Genomic DNA, 20,939 nt, shown 5'->3' with positions numbered 1-20,939 from the left:
CAGGGCAGGAAAAGGCAGGAACCGCGGGTCCTGGGCAGATGGAGACTCCGCTGTCTTTAACATATGCTCCGGGTCAGCCTCACCATCTGCCAGGAAACTAGGAAGACAGCGCAGAGGGTCTCACAAGAAGGGGCACAAGGTTAGCGGTGGGCATCACACGGCGGCCTCTGCCGTGGCCCACGGGCTTGAGCTCAGGGGTGTGGCCCCAGCTAGATACAGGGCCCGGCGGGGAGGGGTGGCTTGAAAATGCAGTCCCTGGCTGGGTGGCCATCTTGGCCACGTGCCTATGGAAGCTTCGAGTCCTGTGTCACCAGAAGAAGAGGGACAGGGAGAAGTGGCCAGGGAGAAAGACAAGATCCAAATGATGAGGGCCATTTTGGGGCCAAGAAGCTAAGGAGACCAAACTCTGTCCTCCCAACAGTGGGAGTGTCCGTGGGTCATAAGGAGTGACAAGAGAAGACTGGGGTGTTGGCCGCCAGTAGAGCTGACTTAGGAGGCTGTGCACAGAAAGGCAGTCAAAGGGCCGTTGCAGTAAAGCGGGTGAGAGAGACCGGGGCCATGATGAAAGCAGCAGGAGACGCGGCAGTGAACGGCGGGTAGCTATAGGGAAGGTCCTACCGTCTGTAATTCTTTATGCCTACCCCTGCCTCTATTTCTCATGAATGCCCTACCCTCCACCTCCACCTCTGTGTCCACTCTTGTCCACTCTATCTGCTTATCTTCCAGAGATCACAGTGCAAATGCCACTTCCTTGGGGAACCCCCCCACCGCCGACTTCACCCCTCACCTCTACCCCAGGTCATTTCCCTATTACAAGCACTCTTTTGGCTTCTTTTTCCCTTTCCTAGCACTTGGCAAAGTTATTCCTGTGATTATTTGATTTATATGCCCACCTTTGATTTATAGGGCATCTCACTGAATGAAGAAAATCTGGTGTTTTTCTATGTTGAACGCCTAGTGCCTAATCCAGTGTCTGGAACTGAGTGGGCCCTTGCTACCTCTGGGCTGGATGAGTGAATGAATAAAGGAACGAATCAAAGGATGTGGAAACTTCTCGCATGCAGGAGAAGGGCTCACCGTGGTTCCTGGATTGCTGGCTAGATTAGTTGGGTAGATGTTAGTGCCTTCCATGATCAATGACAGGTTTGTTTTCAACAAAATATTCTCATGTAGTGATTTTGCAGATGGTCGTTGTCTTTTCTGCTAAAATAGAATGGCTATCTGATATGTCCAAATCCTCCAACACGCCGGGGACCCCCACTCTCCCCAGGCTCTGACCGTGTAATGCTAATGGTTAGTCGGCCACTCAGGGGGGACCCCGTGAGGTAGGGGAGCCTCAGAGTGCCCCCTCCAAAGATCCTGGCTCTCCTTTCTGTGGTTCTTCTTCGGAGTGATTTGAACGACACTGGAAATGCCCCATCTATAATGAATAGAATTTAATAATTGAGCAGTAGCTACGTAGCTGTGTCTGAAAGTTGAGCTCTGCTTTCCTTTCCAAGATCTCTGGCCCATCTCCGGCTGCCTTCTCTCTGTTCAGCTGAGATGATGAAAAGGTAAAAGGATGCCAAAAACTGGAAAGCATCAAATGTCAGTCACGGAAGCAAATACCCAGAGGATGACAGTCACACTGATGTCCAGAAACCGAGCACATCCCAATCGAGATGCTCCAAGTCCTAGCAGCTCGTTAAATGGGATGGGCGGCAAAACCCTCGTCCGTGAAGTTCCTGACACGAGCCCCACTCGGTTACTTATTTTGTTCCTTTTCCTTTAAGAGGTTGCAAGCCCGTTTTCAACTGGGTTCTAAAGATGTGATTAGGGGCATTACCTTCTCAGACTTATCTGGTTCTGCTATTGTCAGGGGCAAAGTGCCTTCAAAGATGTGACAGAGCAGTGTAGACACCGGGGCAGTTCCACTGAGAAAGTATTCTACTCTGGACAGGACCGTTTTCCTACGCAGTCGTTTCTCCTTATCCGCGGTTTTGCTTTCCACGGTTTCAGCTGCCCGCGGTCAACCTGGATCCGGAAGCAGGTGATCCTCCTTCTGACGGATGATCAGAAACTCAGTAGGAGCCTAACGCCGCCTCCCAACGCTTACGCCATCCGCCTCACGTCACGTCACGTCACCACGTAGGCATCGTAGCGTCTCACGTCATCACAAGAGCGGTGAGTACAGTGCAATACTTTGGGATCCCCTTCCTATAACTTTTATTACAATATCAGTTGCAGCGGTTCTGTTTCTTGCTGTGGTTGTTAACCTCTTACTGCGCCTAATTTATAAATTAAACTTTGTCACAGGTGTGTACGTGTAGGAACAAGCACGGTCTGCACAGGGTGTGGTACTACCTGCGGTTCTGGGCATCCGCGGCGGGTCTTGGAAAGTACCCCCCTTGGAGAAGGCGGGGACGGCTGTGCCGTATTAATGTCCTTCGAAATCACAGTTCAGGCTGGTGTTCCACACGTCCTGTCTGCAAATTCCCCAGCCTTGGATAAAAATCAGACAGGGGTCTTGGCGCCATGAGACCTGCAAACTTCATGTTAACTCAATCTGGGAAACTTTATCCTCCTTAGGTCTAATCTCTGTCATCCTATCAACATCAAGTCAGAAAACATACACCTGGGCCACAGCCCTCGGCCCTACGGTCAGCACTGGGTGGAGGCTGAACAAGCATCTGTCAGGCAAATGAATAAATGAAGGGAGGAATGATTTGGGTTCTCCCAAGGCTCCAGGCTGTCGAGTGGAGACAGGATAGGTTTTGGCATCAGCCAGAGTAGGGTGTCGAGTCCTAGTTTTGCTGCTGGCTGTGCGTGCTCCGCGGTGAGAAGGGAGGCAGCCCAGGGAAGGTGGCTGTATTCATTTCTCATTACCGTAAATTACCACACATAGTGGCTCCAGAAAAACAGATTTATTCTATTTCTTTCTGGAGATCAGAAATCCGAAATGGATTTCACTCGGCTAAAATCAAAGCATTCCTTCTGGCAGCTCCAGGGGAAGAACGCATCTCCCTGTCTTTTCCAGCGATCTAGAGACCGCCCACATGCCTGGCCTTGTGGTCTCTTCCTCCATCGGCAAGGTCAGCAGCGTAGCATCTTTAAATCTCCTTCTGGCTCTTCCACCTCCCTTTGCTATCCGTAAGGACCCTCGTGGTGACATGGGGGGCCACCTGGACAATCCAGGATCTTCTGTCCATCTCAAGGTCCTTACCTTAATCACATTTGCAAAATTCCTTGGCCATGTAAGGTTAAGTACTCACTTTAGGGATTGGAGCACAGATCGTCTGCGGGAGGTCACTCTCCTGTTACCACAGCAAACACGAGCCAGAGGCTGCGCTTACCAGATTTGCCCCACGGTGGTGAGAAGGGCCCCCATTCCTCCCCAGGATGCTACAGATAACACATAAAATGTATTCCCTAGGGAGGTCCCCCCCAGCCACGAGAATAGTGGCCGGTTGTGTTCTTGGGAGGGACCTAGCTCTGCCTGGGAGTGTCTCGCTGGTCTTTCCCTGGCGGGGCAATGGAATGGTCTGGGCTCTTCCGAGGACTCCTTTTTGTTGTTGTTGTCGTTGTTGTTGTTTTGAGGGAGAAAGAGAGAGAGCATGAGCAGGGAGGAGGAGCAGAGAGAAACAGAGAGAGAATCCCAAGCAGGTTCCATGTTCATTGTGGAGCCTGGCGCGGGGCTCGATCCCACCAACCCTGGGATCTTGACCTGAGCTGAAATCAAGAGTCGGATGCTCAACCGACCGAGCCACCCAGGCACCCCCGCCCTAGGACTCTTTGGTTTTTGTCAGAGAGTGTCACCTCCACCCAGCTTGGTTGAGTGTTCATACACATGGATGTGCACTTCGTCAAAAGTCTTTCCTTTAATGGTCACCTTGAACTCAGTGCTCCACACCACCGATCAAATCTTGGTTGGGAGAAATACCATTCAAGGAGACCCACTCGCCTGAGAGATGGGCCGCCCAATGACACCTTTAAACTCTCTGTAGGTTAAGCCAGACTACATCCTTTTGGCCCCAAGGTATCTGCTTTCACTAAATTTTGCTTTATTTTGGTGCTACTAGATGACGTTAGGGGTACACCATAAGAAAAGCATCACAGGGGCGCCCAGGTGGCTCAGTCGGTTAAGCGGCCGACTTCGGCTCGGGTCATGATCTCGCGGTCCGTGAGTTCGAGCCCCGCGTCGGGCTCTGTGCTGACAGCTCAGAGCCTGGAGCCTGTTTCGGATTCTGTGTCTCCCTCTCTCTGACCCTCCCCCGTTCATGCTTTGTCTCTCTCGGTCTCAAAAATAAACGTTAAAAAAAAAAAATTTTTTTTTAAAGTTTTAAAAAAAAAAAAAAGAAAAGAAAAGCATCACAGAAATAGCTGCATGTATTACAACACTATTGTTGAGGGCAGTTTATTACGTATTGCATACATGTCTTATGAGAAACCACAGAGAAATATTTCCCTGGTCTCAAAACCCAGTACTGGGTACGGTTTTCCCCTAGTAACTGGTTTGTTTCCTTCAAATGAACACTAGCTTGCATGGCTGGTTGTTCTTCCCTCTTTGCGCTCACTATTAGGAAGGAAAAGTCCGCAGCAAAGCTTTAGGATGTCAGAGTCTGCATTATGGGCACAGACTTCTCTTCCTACCTCCTCGTCCCTTCCCCCGGTTTGCCTTCACATGTTTCACTCTTTGGATCTTTACCGTGATAGTGTCTAGAAGCCCTGAATAAAGCATGACAAGAACTTTTGTTATTTCCCAAGGTTTTCTTCCCTTTTGTGAGACAGACACGTGCCCCCGATGCACGCCTCTTTGTTCCAGGAACAAACTCAAAATGAAAAAAAAAAAAATCAGAAAGAAAACATCATCAGTGCCAATGTTTAAACACTGGCTCTCAGCAGAACGGGGTCCGGCACCACTGTAAAGAGGGGAGCTTCTGTTGTTAATATGAAAACCAGTCTCTGGCACTTGGTATGCTGAGCACACGGAGATCATAAATGCCAGCATTCTAAATGGCTTGCTTGCTGTTAGGAGATTCACTGGCACTGAAATCCATTTCTTTTCTAAGGATGTTTAGCTTTTATTATATCTTTACTCATGGTCAAAAGACATCAGCAAATTTGCTAAGGTGATTGAAGATATTCCTTAAGTTTCACGACTTTGCCTTCACGTTTTTTACGTGAGTTCGTCTTCTTGGAGAGCAAAACAGAAATGCGCTTTATACTGCATAAGGTTTTGATAGTTGTAGAAAGCCCAGATAAGGAAAGAATGAATGTTAGCGGAACCTCCGCGGAAAACATCTTTATGGATAGACCCAAGCGTATGAATTCATTTCTGAGCTCATGAAACCACAAAATCACCAATACTGAGAGCAACCCTACTCAAGGGTGTATCAGGACCTTCTCTTTTTAATCTCCAACCCATAGAATCCAGAACATAGAATGTATTCAATAAACACTTGTTGAATTAATGAGTTATACTTCTCGTGCTCAGAAAGACTAGAGCTCTACTCTGACTCCAGTAGACCGTGATGGGAACACAGTGCTTACCACGTGGCAGGCGTGTAATACGGACTGAGTGCCTGGGGCTGAGACACATCCAAACCATGGAAGAAATTTCTGCCATCCCTGAGCTATAAGGCAGCAACTTTGTATTTCCATTATTTCTCCCCTTTACCAAAGCCACAGCTGACAGGTGATATTAGCAGGTTCACCTACTCGCACAGACATTCTTAGGTTTATGTGTGATGCCCAGCGTGCTAATACAATCTCCATCCACCTCTCCCACTCAAGAAAATAGATCAGAACACAAATGAATAAGGATGTCATTAATATGGGAACAACCTAGAATCCATGGCAACTTATTGAAGAAGTAAATCATCCACCATTTTGGTGTTTCGGATCATACCGGTAGTACATGACTTATAAGCCGTTGCACAATGATCGACATAATAGTCCATTGTGACACCAAGACTGAAACCATCCCTGAGACCCACTGAGTCCTAACATGCCATCTCGGAGACTTTTCAAACTCCAGAGGCTCATTCTACCCCCAGCGCAATCATCTATATGAGCCATGCATATGTGCTTCATCCAGAACCACAGAGATCATCCCTACTGATGGACATAGCTCACATAAGAACCTCACTGTCAACTGGGTATCAGTCCACCTTCACCATAACGATACTGAAGAAGAGGACGCGCAACCAACCAACTTACCACACCACCGCCAGCTGAGTGCACCAGCACGGACATTCCTTCTCGGAGGTTGGCAACTTCGAAGAGCATCATATAGGCTGTGACGAAGTTCATGGGGAATGCGGCAGCCTCTGAGAAGCTCATGTCATCTGGGATCTTGTAGACAAATTCCACTGGCGTGCAGACCACCTCTGCCCAGGCATTGTAATTGACAAATGCCATGACACGGTCCCCGATCTGGGCACGAGGAAGCACACAGTTAATGGAAGCTTCCTACTCTTTCCTGAAAGATTTCTCAAATACTTTTAAGAACCTGATGAAAAGTATAGATTCCTTCCCAGAAAGAAAGCCCAAACCCTCAAACATGCACACCCTCACCGGCCTCCCAATTCCAAGGCATTTGCGGATGCTCTGAAGCCCATCTATGAAAACTTGCCAGGAGTCATAGAAGCCAGGTTCTCCATCTGCCTTCTGAAGCTTTCCTATACAATGTCACCACATCACACACCGTGGAATACTGGTGTCAGAATCTCATTTGACCAACTCGGCCTCTCGTCCTATCTCTGTTTTGGAGTGGAGGAAAACTAAGCCATAAGGCAGTTTACACAGGCGGGGCTAGGTTATCTCCTCTCATCTGTTTTCTGCCACTCCACATGGACTCCCTGCCAGGCTAGTGCATTGGGATATTTGCATCAAAGCCTAGCACCGGATTACCAATCACAGTAGAGGTGAAACGTGGTGCATCAGAAGAAGCCATGGAAACCTAACTGCAGGAGACTGAACACGAACAGCCAAACTTAGAGCAAACTAGGGAGATGCCTCCAGGTTTAAAGAATAACCTTTTTTGGACATGTGTTATATATCAGGTGTTGTCCTAGGGGTGTCACATGTGTTTTTGGTTTTTGGGGTTTTTTTTAATTTTTTTGATGTTTATTATTTTCTTTTTTTTTTTTTTTTTGAGAGAGAGAGATAGACAGAGCGTGAGCAGGGGAGGGGCAGAGATAGAGGGAGACACAGACTCTGAAGCAGGCTCCAGGCTCAGCACTGTCAGCACAGAGCCCCACGCGGGGCTCGAACCCCTGAACCATGAGATCATGACCTGAGTCGAAGTCAGACGGTTAACTGACTGAGCCACCCAGGCGCCCCGGGTGTCACATGTTTTAACTCGTCTAATCTTCACAAACCGCTATGAAGGCATGGCTGAATGCCTGTTCTTTTCACCAGTTTTTTACATAGCCAGACATCATGCCAAAAAAAACAAAAAACAAAAACAAAAAACTGGGGGGAGTGGCAGTCTTCCCTTTAAAGTCGTTCAGGTGATATGGTAAGCTTTTTCATAGTATATCATTATTAAAGGGAAATACAACTAAGTGAATTGATATTGATGACTTGTATGAACTGCTCAGTGCTGGTTAAGCTGGCCCACTCTGCTATTTGGTGTTAGTTGCTTGTAGTCTGTGACTTTCAAACGCAGTATTCAAATTGCTGTGGTCGTAGCGCATTTTCAATCAATGAATGGCTTTCATGCACATGTGCTTTAGTTTCATATACTTACAATTGAGCCTCCTGTTTTATTTTCTCTTAGCTTAGCATTTCTCTTCATCCCCTCCTCAACAAACAACAACAAAAGCCTCCTATGAGATGGGGCTGTAAGAGCTCGCATTGCAGATGAAGGATTATAGATTTTACAGACATTTATATTGAGGCCAAGAGACATGAAAGCACCTGCCTAAGGTCAAGTAGCTAGGGAGTAGCTGAGCCAGGAGTTGAGTCTACCAAGGCTGACTCTAGATACAAATGATTAATTCATCACACCTGAGGTACATGCTACAGAGACCTATTTTTCTAAAGGTGTCTACCAAAGAACCTACCACTTTTGGGAATATTGGTGTAACTCTTTAAGTCTCCGTTTCTTCAGCTGTAAAATGAGTATGATGTTAGGAAAGGGTCCTCCCAGAGACGAAATAACATAACACACAGGCCCTACTCTTGGCACGGGGCATGTAAAGCGAGGAAAGAACAATCATTGTTGACTCTTTGAGAGAACAGATGGGTTCCTGGCCTCGTGGAACTCCCAGCTCAACGATCGCACACTGAATACAGACCTATTTCACGAACTAGAAGGAATGGCTGCCTAACGAAAGAACTGACGGAAAGGAAAGGCTATTCCCTGGCAGTGAGTGTCCCAATCCCTGGAAGGGTTGAAGGCCAAATGATGATTGTTGAGAGTTACCATCTTACATGCAACTGCTTGGGCCAGAGGATAACCAAGGTCTAACACTGGCATTCTCTTTTGCACTGAATCACGCAAACCGAAGATCCAAAAATACCATGGAGTAGCTGATGACCCCCGGTGTCCACACAGAGGACAATGAAGAGTAGTTTAACCACCTTGACAGGGCTGATCACACTGTCACAGGGCTGACTGCTCCAGTCTCTTATTCAGCTTTGCTCCATGAAAATGGCAAGAGTGGCTTAGCCATCACATCAGCCCTAGCCTGAGTCCAGAGGTAGGCAGCTCTTTTGTTGTTTTTTGTTTTAAATATCCAGTTGACCTCATTATTTGATTTTGTTAATAAAAAGAAGTTCGTCCTGGGGCGCCTGGGTGGCGCAGTCGGTTAAGCGTCCGACTTCAGCCAGGTCACGATCTCGCGGTCCGGGAGTTCGAGCCCCGCGTCGGGCTCTGGGCTGATGGCTCAGAGCCTGGAGCCTGTTTCCGATTCTGTGTCTCCCTCTCTCTCTGCCCCTCCCCCGTTCATGCTCTGTCTCTCTCTGTCCCAGAGATAAATAAACGTTGAAAAAAAAAAATTAAAAAAAAAAAAAAAATTAAAAAGAAGTTCGTCCTGGGCGGTTGAGCCCAAATTATTCCTTTACCACCGTACCTCTGGAGACAACTTTTCAAGACTCCCTTGCAATGGATCAAACCAACAGAGCTATTCAGTGTGTGGTTTCATGAAATCCCATCTCCAACATGATTGAAAAAACTAAATCAGAATTCCAGGGGGAAAATTAGTACTGGCTTTCCCCCAAGCGACACCCTGACTGGAAACCTGTAGGTGGCTTCTTTCATTTGTTTGTCCAGCTGGAAGACACTGGAGGGAAGCGGGGGTGAGGGGTAGGGTGCTGCCACTGGTTATATTGCTTACCTGGGGACAGAAAATGCAAAGCCATATGAAAGAAAGGAAAAAGTGCATTTACTTCTTTCTTAACACTTTTCTGCTCGATTATCTGGAAACCAGTGGCAAAATGATGAGTGGGATGAGACTTTCAGACATTCGTCACAATGAATTTGGAGCATACTAATACTCGCAGAGTATATTTGAGACTGAGCAGCAGTCTCAAATTCAATGCCAAGGGCTTTTTGGCATTCCATTTATAGGATTTTCCTTCCTGCATTTACCCCTGCAGCATTTGCAGGTTGGGAGCAGGGGCGAAGAACATGGGATTAAAGAAGAGTCGGTTCCAGATTCAACTACCTTCGCGTTGACCTCAAAGGAAACAACTGCACCCTTCTGAACTTCATCTCCAAAGGGACAATAGCAGTATTTACCTCGCAGCATTGTGGTAAGGCTGAAAAAGAATGATTTGCCCATGTTTCTGGTTATGCCGGGTTCTCACATGTTAGCTCTGTTCGTTTCTCCCTGGGGAAGCCCTTAAGTTATGAGCGAGAGCTCTTGTATCTGATTGGCATTGGTTTTCCTCACTCCAAACGGCTGCGGTTTTGTGAGATTGATTTGCCCACAGTTTTTCAGTCATTAGAGACCGGATTCTGTTTGATTTGCATTACCGTGGTAGGAAGGGTCATATGTCTTTTCATCGATTAAAAATGTTTTATTATAGAGAATTGTAAACACTTACAAAATAGTCAGAAAAATATAACCCTTTTTATCCGTTGCCCTATTTCCAAAGCTATCAACCCACGGCCAATTCTGCTTCGTGGACAGGTACTTCTACCCTTTGCCTTTAAAATCATCGTTTAAAAGTGTCACCTCCCCAGTGTCTGAAATAATGGTTTATAAAAGATTACTTAAATGCATCAGTTAAGTAGATACCTAAGGGAACCAAATTATGAAATACAGAGGCTATTTCTCCCCAGCTGCTATGTTGTGTCGTCGATTTTTGCACCTGAGGTACGGGGGAGATGGGAGCCATGTGCAGGGTGAGGGAGTATGCCCACCTGGTTGACCCGAGGCGACACGGTCTTGTTCAGCTGTATTACATGGAGAAAAGGGAAACTTTCGTTTCCTGGGCCACTTCCCAGACTGTTCCCAGGAGCAACCAAGATGGTGCATGAGAAATGCACAGGGTATGTGGAAAATCTATTTTTTATAAACATTGTTTAAAAAACAAACCCTAACAATAAGACAACAGTCCTAACACACACATGTTCTCGCAAACATTTTTTGCCTCATCTTTTCTGATCGCAACAGATTCCAGATCGGTATTACTTCTTCCGTCATTAGCCAAAACATTACCTCGTATCCTTTCACGCTGTCCCCCAGAGCTTCCACGATCCCAGAACACTCAAATCCTGGCACCAGGGGAGTCTTAGGAGGGTTATCGATGTTCCCTTGTCGTACCATCAAGTCAATGAAGTTTAATCCACTGTGAACGACAAATTGGAAAAGAGAGACATTCAAAATGAGAGCCAAGAGAACACCATGACCTGACTTTTCTTCCATTCCCTTCTCGTCCCTCCTTCCCTTGCCCCATTCCTCCCTCCTTTCTTTTTTTTTTCTTTTTCCTTCCTGGCAAAATATGCCTAATAGTAAGTCATTTGGCTGGACCTCACTAATAAAGCAAAACAGTTATCTCTCTAGATAAGGGATGCTTTCCTGGCAGTTAAAATAGCCATCGCAGAGGTGGCCTTCCAATTCAAAAGACCGCCCCTTTGTCCCCTCAGAGCCTGCTTAATCTAACAACATGTACTAAATAGCCCAGTCATTAGCCATGCTAACACTTTGTCAAGGGTAAAGAATATACTAGGAAGAAGTGATAAGAAGACACAGGGAAAGCAGCCAGACATAATGGCCATCAGCCAATCTACTGAGAATCAGAGAGAAAAAAGACCAATTTAAAAGGTCTTGGAACAACTGTCACACATCAGTCATCACAGAAACTCCTAGCAGCACTGTGCCATATATAGCGCCCATAATGGCGAATATGAATGACGGAGAGACTACGTTATGTCTAACGGGGGGGGGGGGGGACGGTAACTAGAAGAAGTGAGATCAAACGGATAGACCAATGGATATGGTAATACTGAAGAGACTGTTTCGAAAATCTTAGTTCTTTCTGGATGAGAAAAGTGATTAGTCGTTTCTATTAACATATTATTTTTCAAATAGGAAAGTTATCATTAAGATATATTAAACCACCTCCTTGGAAAACCATATACTTGATTTTCGTGAGAATAATGCCAATGCTCCAAACTGTTGTCTTTTTTGAGAGCTACTCTTGGAAAGTGCATTGAATACTCATTAACTAATCAAATGAGAAAACACATCCCACTGAATGTGTTTTTTTTTTCTACCGGATGCTCTAATGTACTTCTTGTTTTCATAAGCCACCATCTTAAGAAAGTCTGGGGTTATAGAAACCAGACTCTTCCATGTGGCCCATTAGCATCTGGCCACAGCTTCTTTTCCAAGCAAGACTGCTCGAACTACTTTTAAAACACAGCTTGTCCATTCCTCTCTCCACCTCTATGGAGCCAAGGAAACATCAAATTGTACCTATGGCTCCTGGCCTCCACTCCTCAGTCCCATCCACAGAGAATGGATGATGGCGAGGAGGGTGACTTCCTTGAAAGGTGGGCTCAAAAGGAGCCACCTTCCCAAGGTTTTGCTGCTCACACATCAGGCAAGTTTCACAACTGCCCCGGCTGAAGTATCGCTGATGTGTGTCCCCCTTGAAGGCAGCTGCATGCCTCGTATTTCTTTGCTTCCAGAGTGCCCGGCATGCACCAGGCCTGCAGCAACATAGCAGGCGCTCAAGAAAATCTGCCGAATGGAGGAATACGTGTGAGTATTCAAACACAGGTGCTGCCAGATTGAGTACTAACTCCAAACTGGTGTAGGAAACTGTATGGGGGTTCCTCAAAAAATTCAAAATAGAACTGCCCTCCGACCGAGCAATTGCACTACTTAGGAATTCATCCAAAGGATACAAAAATGCCGATCTGAAGGGACACACGCACCCCAATGTCGATAGCAGCGCTATCCACAATAGCCAAATTACGGAAAGAGTCCAAATGACCATCGACTGATGAATAAATAAGGAAGATGTGGTATATATGACGGAACATTACTCAGCGATCAGGAAAAATGAAATCTTGCCATTTGCAACAACAACGTGGGTGGAACTGGAAGGTATTATGCTAAGCTAAGTAAGGCAGAGAAAGACAGGTACCGTGATTTCATTCATATGTGGAATTTGAGACACACAACAGATGAACATAGGGGAAGGGAAGGAAAATAAGATAAAAACAGAGAGAGGGCAAACCATAAGAGACTCTTAAATACAGAGAACAAGCTGAGGGTTGCTGGAGGGGAGGTGGGTGGGGCAGATGTGTTAAATGGGTGATGGGCATTAAGGAGGGCACTTTTGGGGACGAGCACTGGGTATCATATGTTAGTGATGAATCACTGGGTTCTACTCCCGAAGCCAAGACTATACTGTATGTGAAATAGCTTGAATTTAAATTAAAAAAAAAAGTGTCCAAGGGATGCTCAGAGTAACAGACACATTTCTGAAATGTGCATGGAGACGCCCAAAGATCTACTTTAATGGTTAACAGTTCTGAGGGTCATTGATTAACCAAATTGTTCTCCAGTAGCGTGACCACTTTCTTAAGAGCTTGGAGAGGCCCTGGGCACAATTTCCAATGCCATCACTTCTCCCTCTGTAACCTTGGACAAGTTCCTCGGCCTCTGTAAGCCTCCATTTTTTCGTCGGTAAAGTGGAGGCTTATGATAGTACCTGTCTCGCAGGGGTGTCGGGAAAATTAATGACAGTTAAACACCTAAGCATAATGCCAGGTACGGAGTAAGTTTCAATAAGTGCTAGCATTTAAATTTGTATCTTAAGAAGGCGCAGTACGTGACACGTTTTAGGAAGACTCCCACGAAATAAGGGTTAAAGATAGTTTCAGAGCTGCGATGGGCAAACCTCTGCTATCCATGAACTTCACTTCTGCGAAACAGCCCATCTTCCAACAAAACCAAATAAATAAAGCATCGCTGTATAACAATAAAAGGCGTTTCTACGTCCCAAATCAAGCACTTCATCTCGGTTCGTGCATATTTTAGCTCACTGTATTTTCCTCTGTGTGAATACCTCTGGTTTCCCAAGACCCTGATGGAGAAATGCCAGAAGAAATTCCTTAACAGTTCTGTACACATGCTAGTCCCCTGGAGAAGGTTTCATCCTAGACGTTTGTTATGCTCTTAAATCGGGCCGCCTTCAACCCCCATCCAGACGAAGTGGGCACACTGATTCCAAACTGAGAGCCAGCTACTCAATTCCAGTGAGAAGGGCGAAGGAAGACTGACTTAGCCACCCGTCTTCAGGAAAGGAACGTGAAGTGGGTATATATCCCAGGGGACAGGGAACGGGTCAGTGTTTATCTCCACACAAAGAGGTGGTGAACAGTTGTTAATGGAGTACCTTGACACGTCGTACCAAACCCATTTCAAGGTCCCTGCCCACGCACCTGCTCCCGGTATGGATAAAGCTCGCGTTTACTGAGGGTTCAGTTTGTGGCAGGAACTGTGCTAAGTGCTTTACTTTTGTTATTTAAGACTCAACAGTACTCCTAGGAAGTATGAACTGTCACATCTATTTTTCAGCTGAGAAAACCGAGGCTAAGCAAGATTAAGTAACGCCACATCTTTAGAAACCGTCAAAATCAGGCTCTGCATGCGAGCCACGTCTAGAACTTGAGCCCTGACATACAACGCCGTGTTGCCCACTTCTGGGAACTTCACTCACCACCCTTGCTAAAGCGACACATCCAAGGGGCCACGATTATCACTTCTTCTCTCTCTGACAGCTGACTGCAGCACTGGTGGGCCCAGTGTCGGAGGAGTGGCCATTCCTGACCTAAGCAGGAGTCCATCTCTTCGTCTGAAATAAATAAGCTGATCTAAGAATTGGGTGTTCTCTCAAAAACTCTGAATTGGGACATACGCACCAAGAAAACAACTCATCATCATCAAGGACACGGAAAGATAAAACTAGGGACCTAGTGACCTGTGCTCCGGGGAAGCGTAAGTTAAAAAAGCCGGTAGGTAGGGAAATGAAAAGAAAAGAAAAGCAGAGGAAGCAACTCAACGACCTGTCCCAGGGTGCACTCACAGATGCCATCGCCAAGTTGCCGAGAATGCCAAGTGCTTGGTGAAGCCCAGGTCCAGCACGCCTCCTACCCCCCGATTGTCAAGAATTCCTTTGCTACTCCACACCTGTCTTTAGAACCTCTTTGTTTGAGTTATGTGTGTGGTCACTGTCTCATGAAAACCAAAAGATACACACAAAAACAAATACCATAATCAATAACCCTAAGTCATCCATTGGACAGACATTACTGACCTCATTTTTAAAAAATATTTTATTTATTTTGAGAGAGGGAGAGGGAAAGAGTACGAGCAGGGGAGGGGCAGACAGCACAGAGCCTGATGTGGGGATCGATCTGATGAATCATGAAATTGTGACCAGAGAGAAATCAAGAGTTGGACGCTTAACCACCTGCATCGCTCAGGGGCCCACCCCAACCTCATTTTGTTTTTTTTTTTTTTTAGAAAATACCTGTAACGTCGTGTAGAGATAATATTATTTGCCCAAGGCCTTGCACACAGTGAAGAGTGAAGCCACGGGCTTAAACCGGAGTCTAACACTTCTTTTTCCAAGCAATATGCCTTCTTAATTACAGTTTCTAGTATTCTCTAAGATAACCTGATTTTCACTTGGAAATTGTTTTGGGATGGCAATGACGGTTTTCATGACCCGGGCTCACATAGTGGGTAATCTTCAGACATCTCTCTTACCTAATACTTATATGGCTCTTGAACATTTAAGATTATTGCAAAAAAAAAAAAAATAGTTCTGGCAAGTGCTTCACATGATGTTCTGCTAGGTAGTCGTATTTTTCTCAAAGATTAGTATAATTTAAATAAATAAGGCCTTAATTTTTTCCTCTCATACTGTTACTCAGAGCCTGTGTTTACAGGGTTATTATTGAGGCGCACCTGGGTGGCTCAGTCACGTAAGCATCCAACTCTTGATTTTGGCTCAGGTCAATGATCTCACAGTTTGTGAGATCGAGCCCCACCTCGGGCTCTGTGCTGACAGCTCAGAGCCTGCTTGGGATTCTCTCTCTCCTTCTCTCTCTCCCCCTCCCCCCCCACACACATGTACTCACACACACACTCTCTCTCTCTCTCTCTCAAAATAATTTTTTTTTAAAAAAATATTACTTCGTTACATCCACACAGCACGGCGCCTTCACACACATCTCATTAAACCTCGTAACGATCCCAGAAAGGCAAGATGTACAGATGTTATTATTCCCATTAAATAGATGTGAAGAGGGAGACTCCTTAGATAAGAAACCTGACTTGTCAAAGACAACACAATTAGCACATGGCAGAGCTCAGACTTGAATCTAGGTCTCCAAACTCCTTGCTGATTGCATATCCTGCCGCACCATGAACTCTCAATTACTCTCAGAACTCTCAGTAAATCAAGTGTGACTGAAATCAATAATTCCAAGAACCAGCGACAAGAAGCCTAAGAGAAAACAGTGAAAGGAAAGAGACGCAGGCAGTCCGGGCTGCGGTTCTGCACCGCCGTCATTGCATCATGGCCTTGGTAGAGTCACTGAAGCCCGCCCTCGCTCTCCTGCACTGTTCACTGGGCGCTCCTTTGTCCTGTCCAGTCTCCTTAAGATATAATCAAAGCTTACGTAAGGAGGAAGACACGCTTGGTGGTCTTAAAGACGCTGACTTGGGATGCCGAGATTGTATCTAGAAGCTGAAGGAAGGCAAGCTAGCCGTGGCCTCTATGCTTTATTATCTGTTATCCATTAAGTGATAGATTCCAACCCTGTGAAGTCTCGTGAGAGGTGTTCTTCAGCTGTTGTCACTTTATGTTCTGCTAGAGTCAACAAATATTGCTCCCATGATGCTGGTGCCACATGTATTAGAGCGTGGACCATTTCAATCTCCGTGTTGTGCAAGAGGAAAGATGAAATACCTCGTGCAAGGTCATAGAGCAGGCGACAGAACTGAGAAACGAGCCCTTTTCATGTGACTTCCAAGATTGAGTGTTTGACTGCTAGGCTTTCATTCTGTTAACTCCACACCATGGGAAACTACTATGTATTCTTGTCCTCAGCGCTCACGGTTTGGGATCTGTCCGTTGTCTTTTGGATATGCTGATCATTATCAGAGAAGACACAAATGAGTTGTCAAAGGACACCACTAAGTGGATGATGGAAGAATCAACTAGCTATAGTTTATTCATTTTCCAATATGAGAGAAAATTGGCCCAAAAAAGTTTAGCAAAGAAGAGGCAAGTAGATAATGGAGAAGTTCCCCCTGCCTTTTATTCTCTAGCTGAAAGGAAGGGAGGGGGGGTTCTTCTATGAAAGGATTAGATCTCTAGCCTCTTGGTTCCTTCCCCAGGTTGACGGTACCTTTAGCACTGGGAAATCCAAGTTGCCGTGGGAATCCAAATATTGTCAGACCACCACACAGAGAACCGTGTGATGAGTATCTCCTTCTTTCAGCAGCTTACTTCTGTTGATGAAGATCACTAGAGCCCTATCATATATTTTGATCTCAAGTTCAATAGAAATCCCAAGGATTGCCTGGTCCTTGGCTCAGTTAGGAGACATGGCCAATCATCTTCCGAAACCTATCATTTCCCCTACTAGGGAATACTGTTGAGCATATCATTTGCTACAACACACGTTCGCTTCTTTAGAAACACAGAGGAATTTTCCCTCAACTCTCAGCACAAGGACCGGTTTGTATGGATCTTACAATCCCAGCACTTTAGAAACCAATTCTATGCTTTTCTTTGCATTGGCTAGTAGGAAGCTCTGAGCCAAATTTGCAGCACCCTCCCACCCCCACCCAACTGCAGGGCTTTATATATTCATTCTCTTTGTCATCGTAACATTCAACTTCAGCTTCGTCTCAACTTTCTGAATGCTTTGGAGTTTCTAGTTAAAAAAAAAAAATCTTAAACTGTATTATAATGTATCTCAAGCTTTGTTATGTATCAGAATTCCCAGGAGGGCTTATAAAAACTCAGATTGCAGGGCCCCACTGCTGAGTCTCTGACTCAGCAGGTCTGGGGCGAGGTCCAAGAATTTGCATTTCTAGCAAGTTTCCAGGCGATGCTACCGCTGCTGGTCTGGGGATGCCGCTTGGAGAATAGTTGCTGCATCCTTTCTTCTTAAGCTACTTCAAGTCCTTTTTGGAATGAGGCAAGGTAAAAATTAATAGATGATGATTAAATAGGTAAGAAAATGGAAAACTCTGGCATTGGCCTCTAGGGCACTTACATTTTTTGATCCTGGTCCAAAGGGTTATATGTATGCTTGTGAAATGCGGTCTTATTAGATTAGGTTCCTTGTGCCAATTTGTCTGGCTCCTTTTTGTACCCTCATTCTTTCATCCCAAAACTTGGCTCTTCCTCCTGAATTTGTATCCTCTGAAAAATGTGGTTATCACGCCATTTACTTCCACGTTCAAACTGCTGACAAAAAATAGTCACATTCTTAGTGACTTAGGGTGTTTGTAAAGAGGGTGAAGGATGTCGTGGGAGGGAATCTAAAATGTGAGACTAGCTGACATGTTTTAAGTTTCTTGAAATCACGAGCTCTCATGATTCTCTGAAACATCTCCTAGACCCTTTGAGTTCGTGTCTGGCGAGTTTTCAATGAGACCATGAGGCCACAGTCTTGGTGGGTGATGGCAGGCCTCCCCTTCCCCCGTAGCGGTAATTGCTGCCCACAGAGGGTACAGCCTGACTGAGCCTCTAGTACAGTCAGTTTCTGGATGCACGTCAGGATCATTGTGGTGTGCGTGTGTGTGTGTGTGTGTGTGTGTGTGTGTGTGTGTGTAGATATATATATATATATTTTTTTTTTTTTTTTCCTAAATGTGTACATCTTGGCCTCAGCAATGAGAACCGCTTTAGCCCACGCACATATGCTCATGTGCCCTTAGGGTTGAGCAAAACTGTTCTAGTAGCCCAAAGTCAGCTGTTCACCTAAAGAAGGAATGGACTCTTTCTTTCCTTCTTTTTTAAAATTTATTTTGTTTTTGAGGGACAGAAAGAGAGCATAAGCAGGAGAGGAGGAGGCAGAGAGGGAGACACAGACTCTGAAGCAGGCTCCAGGCCCTGAGCTGTCAGCACAGAGGCCGATGCAGGGCTCGAACCCACAAACTACGAGATCATGACCTGAGCTGAAGTCGGATGCTCAACCGACTGAGCCGCCCAGGCGCCCCGAGGATGGACCCTTTCTGAGAAGGGTTCTCCCACAGGGCTTCGTGATAGTTGGAGGGTCCCCAGAAGCAGGCGGATATCTAGAAACCCCCATTCTGATTTCTCTGATGATGGGGCAAGGGGAGAAGAGGAATTACCTGTGGCTAGATAACATTTATGGGACACTTGCTATGTAGCAGGCATGTCTTATAAGCATAATTTTTTACGGCAACCATAACAATGCTAAGAGATAAATCCTGTTACCACAGTTTACAGAGATCAGAACCGAGGCATGTCGAGGTTCACGGAGCCAACGTGGGAACGTGAGCGGTGTGAGTCCAGAGGCTGCACTTTTACCTGCTGTGTTTTGCTTTGCTTTGGACGGACCACCCCTCCGTTTTCCCAGTTGTAGAGAGGGGGGCTTCTCGATTCATCTGTCACATTGAGCACTTACCCCATACTGAGTATCGGATATCAGAGTGAACAGGGGACCCAAAATTGTAAAAGCTGATGACAGTGTGGTGCGATGGGTGGTTTTACAGAAGTACCGGCAGAGAGCTCCCACGGCCACCAGGACATAGGCTGTCCCACAAGATGACCATGATGTCAGAACACTGGCTCCCAGAAGGACTTCCCCAAGGGGTCATTGCAGTGGCCCGCTGCGATCGCTATAGCGAAATTTAGATCCTTGGCTGTGGCCCTCTGGCTCCTCCCCACGCGATTTGCTTGAAAGCCTTGAGCCTTAGTTTTCTCACCTCAAAAATGGGATAGCAACGTGCTCGCCCTTTGGGGTGTTGGTGCGGCGTGTATGTGACAGTACATGTAAAACGGGAGGCCTCACGCACGGGAAGTGCTCCATAAATGTGAGCCGCGGTCATTGTCACCACCCCCCAGCCCACCATCTCCACGCAAAGAAGGTGTCGTAGGTCAGGTTCCAGGGGAAGCAGACCCTGAGACTGAGGTTTGCATGCAGGAGGTGTGAGGGGCAGAACTCTAGGAGACAACCCCTCTGTAACGTGTGAGGGCAGCTGGGCTGGGTAGAGGATGAAGTTAAATGCTGACATAGAAGCAAAAAGGACTCGTTGTATCCATGGAAAGTTCCAGAGCCAAGATGGCCCCACAGGTCGTCATGAATCAAGGCCAGGGGACTAGGCTTTCATACCCTCGGATGAGAGCTGCCCCAGGGAGGGAGCGCAGTCTGGGGCAAGGTGGCCTCCTTCGGCTGAGGGCAGTGCCTCTGCAGGGGCACAGCTGTGACCGATCAGCCACCATCACTCCCGGTCCCGGGTCCTAGAAGGGGGTTCTGGGGGGTGTACCCCAGTATCCACTACAAGACGGGTGGCACATTCTTCCTTTGCAGGGTTTTATTCCTTTGTGGGCACAGAGCAGTTGTCCCTGATGCTGAATATTTATGAAGCTCCTTTTTTTTTTTAATATATGAAATTTATTGTCAAATTGGTTTCCATACAACACCCAGTGTTCATCCCAAAAGATGCCCTCTTCAATGCCCATCACCTACCCTTCCCTCCCTCCCACCCCCCATCAACCCTCAGTTTGTTCTCAGTTTTTAAGAGTCTCTTATGCTTTGGTTCTCTCCCACTCTAACCTCATTTTTTTTCCCTTCCCCTCCCCCATGGATTTCTGCTAAGTTTCTCAGGATCCACATAAGAGTGAAACCATATGGTATCTGTCTTTCTCTGTATGGCTTATTTCACTTAGCACCACACTCTCCATTTCCGTCCACGTTGCTACAAAGGGCCATATTATGAAGATCCTTTGTATGGTGGCCCCTGAGGAGGAAATTTCCATGCATTCTTACAACTAAGGCAGGGAGGGTGCGCAAGACAATGCGATCTTTCAGCTGGGACCTGAGAATATACGAGGAAAGGAAAGGCAGGAATTGAAGAGATCAAAGCACCGAGAAAGGGGCAGAGACTGAAGAAAAATAGGAAAGGTGAAAGCAGGTGGGTTGTCAAAACACATGCAGGATTGGTCAGTCCTGGGAAGGTCAGTGAAAAATTGGAGTTCGGGGCTTTCTATGGGTCCGTGGGAAATCACAGAATGCTGGATAGGGTGTGGACATCAAGGAGAACATGTCAAGCTCCAGGTGGGAAGTCTGGATTTCCCTGGGCTCGGGGAGCATCAGTGGCGACCCCTGCCAGCTCCCCAAAGAAGAAGAGGGCCCCAAAGCAGGATATGCGCCTTCTTCACTCTGCTCTCGCCTGGCTGTTGCTGAGTTCATCAAAGCACTGAACTCCACATCCAAG

General features: G+C 46.4%; 1 protein-coding gene across 1 annotated transcript in view; it reads right to left on the bottom strand.

The window, feature by feature from the left end:
• Positions 1-20,939, bottom strand: part of VAT1L (vesicle amine transport 1 like) — a 147,467-nt gene that overhangs the window by 112,988 nt on the left and 13,540 nt on the right. Inside the window, exons 2-3 of the mRNA XM_047079268.1 lie at positions 10,653-10,782; positions 6,199-6,414 (exon numbers count right to left, since the gene is read on the bottom strand). Of these exons, the coding sequence (XP_046935224.1) occupies positions 6,199-6,414; positions 10,653-10,782 (346 nt within the window). The remainder of the gene's footprint in view (positions 1-6,198; positions 6,415-10,652; positions 10,783-20,939) is intronic.

The sequence above is a fragment of the Lynx rufus genome, unplaced genomic scaffold (genome assembly GCF_022079265.1).
Source record: "Lynx rufus isolate CCGP_SWC_20201006 ecotype Redwood Valley unplaced genomic scaffold, mLynRuf1.p SCAF_16, whole genome shotgun sequence".
NCBI lineage: Eukaryota > Metazoa > Chordata > Mammalia > Carnivora > Felidae > Lynx > Lynx rufus.
This window is presented reverse-complemented; position numbering and strand designations above follow the sequence as displayed.